This window comes from Miscanthus floridulus, chromosome 5 (genome assembly GCF_019320115.1).
Source record: "Miscanthus floridulus cultivar M001 chromosome 5, ASM1932011v1, whole genome shotgun sequence".
Lineage (NCBI taxonomy): Eukaryota > Viridiplantae > Streptophyta > Magnoliopsida > Poales > Poaceae > Miscanthus > Miscanthus floridulus.
Genome location: NC_089584.1, coordinates 48,218,989 through 48,226,337, shown reverse-complemented (window position 1 = coordinate 48,226,337; position 7,349 = coordinate 48,218,989). Strand labels below are relative to the sequence as shown.

Here is a 7,349-nt window from a genome sequence, read left to right as displayed (position 1 = left end):
CCCGGTGTTTTCCCGAGGTGATTCATGGTCCCTAGAGCCCTAGCTATGTGCGTCGGTGAGATGCTCACCACTGGCCATGGCCTCCACCATGTCACCCTTCCTGTTTCGGCTGGCCAACCATGCAACACCATCATAGCCATTTGATCTTAGAGGAACCACCCAGATTAGGAGATACCTCTTCGGTGCACGGCACAGTCGTAGACCACGCCCACCGGACGCGTTAGCAGGCCACATAAGCTGGTCCACCATTGGTCCATCAGCTTGAACCAACCTTGTCCTACCACATGTGCAAATGTGGATGCCACATTGACACCGTCGTCGACAACCACCGCACTTTTGCAAAAGAGACCCTAGTGTTTTGCAAAATTAACCCACCGTCCAACTCAGTTCAGTACTAATTCTAACCGTGCCCCTATTTTTTATGTTTTGGCCCCTGTATTTTTCCAAAAATGAGGCCATGTCCATTAGGCATTTTAAATTCAATTTTTAATTATTTCTAATATGAAATTGATTTCAAAATGTTTACAAAATTGCCACTATCTTCTATAGGCCATATTTTCTCCGTTTTAACTCCGATTTGATCCGTTCAACTTGTTAGGTTTGTAATTCCATAATCTATATGTTCATAGTACTATTAAGTATGTTTTTAACTTTTGAAATACAAGGTTAGATTTAATCTATTATTTTAATAAAGGAAATCTTGTTTATTTCATATCTTCTACGTTTTAGCACCGAATTGACCCATTCAAGTTGTGCTAGATTCATTACAACAAGATCTACGTGTTAGTAACAATGTTTATCATGTCACTATTTCTAGAATTTCTTGGTTTAAACTCTAATTTGGATAATAATTATGCAACTGGATTTTATAAATAAAATATGATTTGTCTTACTTTAGTTTTGTAATTCAAATCTAAATTTGACTTAATTCAATTTATATATGCTTTTATATAGATAAAACACATGAAGATTATAGCTTTATATTTTCCCTTATGAGTAGATCTCTCAGTAGCCGTTTCTTTTAAACCATAGCTCTGATTAGCGTGTCTCTCGCGACTGTGTGTTCGTAGCGATGCATAGAATTGTGTTTCAAACTCTGTCGGGTTCATAAACCCGGGGTCCCTCGGGGATCGGCTTCCACGCCAGGGCTCGACCTAGGAGGATGGCCTTTTTTTTCTTCTAGACTAGCCTAAGAGTCTAAACTCAACAGACTGGAGCACTCGCTTCAGGCCCTGGCCGACTTTGGCCCATCTTTCTGACCGGAGCACTAGCTCAGGCTCATGCCAACTCCGAACGACCTCCCTGACCGGAGCGCTAGAATCAGGCCTCGGCCACCTTCACACGGCCTCCACTCAGAAAGCCTGACCTAAGGACCGCCTCCAACTCTGACCCCGTGTCTCTGACCGGGGTTCATAGAAAACCCTGCCCATCGCTATTCTCCGACTAGCGTGCCAGAACCGACTGGGGACCATCCGACCAGGGACGTCCGCTCGGAAAGAACCAGAAGGCGTACGAAGGAAGGCAAGATAGGGCTCGCAAGTCAAACCATGGCACTAGGACCATACCTTGTAGAATAGTACTTTACAACCGCCCTGCCATAAACAGTATTGTAGGCACCAACAATTACCTCTGTAGTATTATAGGCGCCAGACAAAACACCCGCACAGTAAGACCCCCATGTGCCTCTGGGCATCAACAGTATTGTGGGCGCCAGAATTCACCATACTAGGTGAATGTGGTAAAGACATGCCTCTAGTCGGCGAGACATCATTTTTTGCAGGTACCAACGTCCTCTAGTCTTGAAGAAAGTAGCTCAACCTCCCACATGTACCTGACATTCTGCAGTGACATCAATAGTATTATGGGCATCCACCATTGTCCTATCCCCGTCGGCGTGGGTAACAAGGCTTAGAAACGTCTGTACTCTCTCTCTCCCTCTCACTTGTAAAGCCATCCCCTTCTTCTATAAAAGGGGATGTGCTCCCTCCAAACATAGGCGGTGAACCCAAGTCGACTTCTTCAAGTTCAGGTTCGTTAGATCAATAGTTCGCAACCCCTCAAGCACACGCTTGGACACTTCATTCATAGCATAGCTCCTATCGATCTCAGCCCTTCCGACTAGACTGACCGGACACACCATCTCTCTCTCTCTCGTTTGTAACTCCACTATAGACTTCGAGCACCTAGGCTTAGGAATAAAGTCACCGACCGACCCACACAGGATGTAGGGCATGTTGCCTGAACCAGTATAAATCCCGTGTCATTGAGTGCTAGGCCATCTCCGATCACAACGTGCAGCAAAACTACAAATATTTACTAGTTGGTCACTTTCTGTACCGATAGTTGGCACCGTCCGTGGGGAACACGCTGTACGTTCAACACTTTTTTGGTAATCGGATGGCCCATTTTTCCACCACCCCCGCCGTGGCCGGCTTGGGCGATACGATTCACTTCGGCTCGATGGAATTTCCCGAACTCTCGCCCGCCGGGATGCGGGTTCCACCCGTCTTTGAGCCTTCACAGGCCTTCCACTTTGGAAGCCTGGACTTCGCCACCGACTAGCTTGGTGTACTCCACCTCCACGAGGAGGCGCATGTTCTAGCACCCATCGAAGGGGCACCCTCTGTCGACTCTAGGATGCGCGACATCGATGGCGCGGCATCTACTCTTCTATCCGAGCAAACTCTCTGCTCAAACCTCGCTGTAAGTAATACACGTACTATTACTTACTCTTCATTTACTATCCCCAATCGAACACCTGGAGAAACTATGTCGTCCACGCCACAAACACTGCACGATCGGTTCCCCTACGGCCTCGCGTCCTTTGCGGATATGTACCCCCGGGGACTCCGAAGGATGCTGGCGCCTTTCCCCCTCACATCTGAATTCATGGGAATGGCAGGCTGTGCTCCTGCCGCTTCCCACGAACCCTTGGATGGTGAGGGCGTGAGCGATGATTCCAGCGTCGGCGATGTGGCACCACGCCACAGTCCGTCCCAGGAGTGCGCCATGGCGGATGCTCTAGGACAGCCACCGGTGGTTGTGGAATCTACACAGACTCATAACCCTCTAGACCCGCATGCGGAGGCCCTCGCGTCTACGCAAGCGCACACTAAGGAATTGCGACAACGGTGGTAGAACCAGCCACCGCCTACGCCGACTCGATCGGCCCAGCACGTCGCGCCCCACGCACACGGCCTGGGTCACGCCCATCAGGTCCAACGTGACATCATGAATGAGGGAAATGATGTCCCATAATTCACCTAGGCCAGCCAGAATATCACTGCCATAGCGGTACTTCTACGCGGTGTTCCCGAGCGTGTCGACCCACAGGAGTGGGCAGTCTACCGGAACCTTTGGGTTTTAGTAGAAGCCACCACCGTCCAATAGGTGGAAAGCTCTGCGTCATGACTCCGACGCGTGCCCTCTCTCCCCACCAGGGGAATGAGGACGCGCCAGATGGATCGCTCTGTTCGCTCACCGCTACAGCTGCTAGGACCAACTCGGAGTGCGGTAGTCGTGCCACGGTCCGACTAGGCACCTGCTCCGCACCTACCATCAGTACACGAGCACCCCGATCTGCACCAGGACACCCGTAGCGCCATTGGCGACTGGCATCGGTCCCAACGTGATAACGCTATCCACCATACGATGGCAGGTGCCACGAATCCCAGCCAAACCATCGAGGGAACCGGCGAAATGCGCCCCAGGCGCAGTCGCCGTCCAAACAACCGGAGCCCCAGCCTTGAGGGCCTAGGGCCTTGGGCCTTCAGTCGGCGCATCCGGAAAGCACCATTCCCGCAGCGTTTCCGGCCACCCACCAACATCGCCAAATACACTAGGGAGACAAACCCAGGCATTTGGCTCGAAGACTTTTGGCTCGCCTGTCGGGCCGAAGGAGTGGATGATGACTTCTTCATCATTCAATATCTTCCCATTTGCGTGGGGTAACATGTTCGGGCATGGCTCAAATTCCTTCTGCACGACAGCATCCGCGACTGGGCGTACCTTAAGAGGGTCTTTGTCGGGAATTTCTAGGGGACGTATGTCCGACCGGGGAACTCTTGGGACCTCAAGAGCTGTCAACAAGAGCCCAATGAGTTCCTGTGGGATTACATCTATAGGTTCTCCCAACGATCCAACTCCCTTCCTGACGTCGTCGACGCAGACGTCATTAGTGCGTTCCTCTCTGGGACGAACTATGAGTTCCTTATCCACAAGCTTGGCTGCTTGAAACCCCGTACCACCTATGACCTGCTTGACGTAGCCACCAACCATGCCTCCAGTGAGGAGGCGGTCAGAGCGGTCTTGAGCGGAGGCCGGGACAAGGTCAAAGCCAAACGCATGGAACCGAACGAGGGCCCCTCCATGCAGAGGGGCAAGAAAAATAAAAAGGATCGACGTCGGTCAGACAGCACCCCGCTGGTCACCGTGACCGATCGCACAGTCAAGCAGCCCCATCAGGGACTGCCTGACCACTTCAACAAACTCATGGATGGTCCATGCCCCAACCACGCGCCCAAGGTTTTCATTTTCGGAGATTAAAATTTATCGGGGGTCATAGATAAAGAAGATAAACATGATATATCAGAAATATCGGACCAAATTCAAATAAAATTTAATTTGAATTTAAGTAAATTTAAATAAATTTAAACAAAATTTGTATGAAAAAGATAGATATTTCCTTATCGGCATCTACGGATAAAGAGGATATATCAGAAATATCAGGAGATTTTGGCCGATATTGGAAACCATGACCATGCCTACCCTGTCAAACACCTCTACAAGGAGTGTGAGCTCCTCAAACATTTCCTCCAATAGGCTGGTGGGCCAAAGGAGGGAGACGGCAAAGAGGCAGCACCCAAGAAGGGAGGTATGGCAGGCAAAGACACGGACGACTTCCCCAACGCTGACGAATGTATCATGATCTTTGGTGGATCTAACGCCGTCTGGACCAAGCGATAGCATAAGGTTCACTATCGAGAGGCATGCGCCACTGAGTCGACCATCCCCTCCTTCCTTAGCTGGTTGGAGTCTCCGATCACCTATGATCAGAGGGACCATCCCTCCCACGTCGCAAGACCAGGACGCTATCCGCTCATCGTTGACCCCATCATCTGCAAGAAGCGTCTTATGAAGGTGCTGATGGACAGCGGTAGCGGCCTCAACATCCTGTACATCGACACCCTCGATGCCATGTGCATCCCCTAATCGGCTGCCCGTCACGTTTGGCAGCCAAGCCAACTTCCACTCGGAGGTTCTCACCTTCGAGGTGGTGGACTTTCTAGGGTCCTACCACGCCATCATGGGGTGGCCATGCTACGCGAGATTCATGGCAATCCCCAACTACACCTACCTCAAGCTGAAGATGCCGGGACCAAACGGCGTTATCACTGTGAGCAGCGCGTTCTCGCACGCCTTCATGTGCAACCGCGAACACTATGAGCTCGCCACTGCGGTCGTCAACTCGTCCGAGCTCCCGTGGCTCAGGGAGTCATCGGTCCCGGCAGCCCCGGACTGTAACCAACCAACTTCCACATTGGCCTTCCGCCCGCTAGAAGAAACCAAGACGGTGGGAATCGATCCCACCAACCCAACCAAGACAGTTCAGATCAGGACCCAGCTCTCGGCCAAATAGGAATGCGAGCTCGTCAACTTCCTACAAGACAATCGTGATGTCCTCGCATGGTAGCCGTCTGACATGCTGGGGATACCCCGGGAAGTCGCCGAGCACACACTATGCCTTACCCTGGGCTCTAAGCCCACCAAACAACGCCTGCGTCACTTCAACGATGAAAGGCACAGGGCCATAGGCGAGGAAATCGACAAACTCCTGGCAGTCGGGTTCATCAGGGAGGTCTTCCATTTTGACTGGCTTGCCAATCCCGTCCTAGTCAAAAAGAAGAACGGGAAGTGGAGAATGTGCGTCGATTATACTAGACTTAACAAAGCATGCCCGAAGGATCATTTCCTATTACCACGCATTGACCAGATAGTTGACTCCACCTCGAGTTGTGAAATCCTCTCCTTTCTGGATGCCTACTCAGGCTATCACCAGATCGTGATAAAAGAGTCCGATCAGCCCGCAACCTCATTCATCACCCTGTATGGTTCGTACTGCTATGTGACCATGCCTTTCGGCCTAAAGAACGCTGGCGCACCTACCAAAGGTGCATGCAGCAATGCTTCGCCGACCAAATCGACCCGCTCGACCAACCCGATCAGGCCGAGCGACCAAAACCAACAATCGCCGTCTATGTTGATGACATAGTGGTCAAAATGGCTCAAGCTTGCAACCTGATCGCAGACTTGGCCATGATGTTCGCAAACCTTCGAAGGTTCAACATCAAGCTGAATCCCGAAAAGTGTGTTTTCGGGGTTCCAAAGGGGAAACTGCTTGGATACATCATATCCGAGCGCGGCATCGAAGCCAACCCCGAAAAGATCATGACCATCTCCAACATGGGCCCCATATGCAACGTCAAGGGCATTCAGAGGCTCACCAGTTGCCTGGCTGCCTTAAGCCGCTTCATCTCCTGGCTCGGTGAATGGGGGATGCCGCTCTACAAGCTCCTCAAAAGGACGGACGCCTTTGTCTAGACTGAGGAAGCCCAGCAGGCCCTCGAAAGCCTCAAAACGTCCCTAATGTCAGCCCCAATCCTCATCGCTCCCGAGCGGGGAGAACCCCTCCTCCTTTATGTCGGGGCAAGTAACCACGTGGTGAGCGCCACCCTGGTCATAGAGAGGGAGGAACCGGGACACCAGCTCAAAGTGCAGCGACCCGTGTACTTCATCAGAGAGGTGCTTACCGACCCCATGGTCCGATACCCCCAGGTGCAGAAACTCCTATATACCATACTAATGGTGACCAGGAAGCTCCTACACTACTTCACCGACCATGAAGTTACAGTCGTCACTTCATACCCACTCGGAGACATCATCTACAACCACGATGCCGTGGGATGAATCTCCAAGTGGGCTCTTGAACTCATGGGCCACGACATCAGATATACCCCCCTACACCGCTATTAAGTCTTAGGCTCTCGCGGATTTTGTCGCCGAATGGACGGAGGTCCAGCTACCAATCTCGGACGTCACCCACGAATACTGGACAATGTACTTTGACAGGTCCGTAATGGAGCCCAGCTCGGGAGCTAGAGTGGTTCTAATCTCCCCGGATGGGAGTGGGCTCCGTTACGCCATCTGCCTCCACTTCTCAACTTCAAACAACACCATGGAATATGAGGCCCTTATCAATGGACTCTACATCCCCATCGAGCTCGGCGCTACATGACTCTACGTCCATGGCGACTCGGAACTTGTCGTTAACTAGGTCATGAAGGAGTCCT

The 7,349-nt window shown here is 51.5% G+C and overlaps 1 protein-coding gene across 1 annotated transcript; it reads left to right on the top strand.

Annotated features, from left to right (window-relative positions):
* Positions 1 to 5,191: 5,191 nt before the first annotated feature.
* LOC136454605 (uncharacterized) lies at positions 5,192 to 5,638 on the top strand. The gene has a single exon (XM_066454975.1). The coding sequence runs from the start codon at positions 5,192 to 5,194 to the stop codon at positions 5,636 to 5,638; it is 447 nt and encodes a 148-aa protein (XP_066311072.1).
* The last annotated feature ends 1,711 nt before the right edge of the window (positions 5,639 to 7,349 follow it).

Excerpts from the sequence above, each read along its gene's own strand:
- LOC136454605 (XM_066454975.1), top strand. The coding sequence starts at position 5,192 with ATGCCATGTGCATCCCCTAATCGGCTGCCCGTCACGTTTGGCAGCCAA.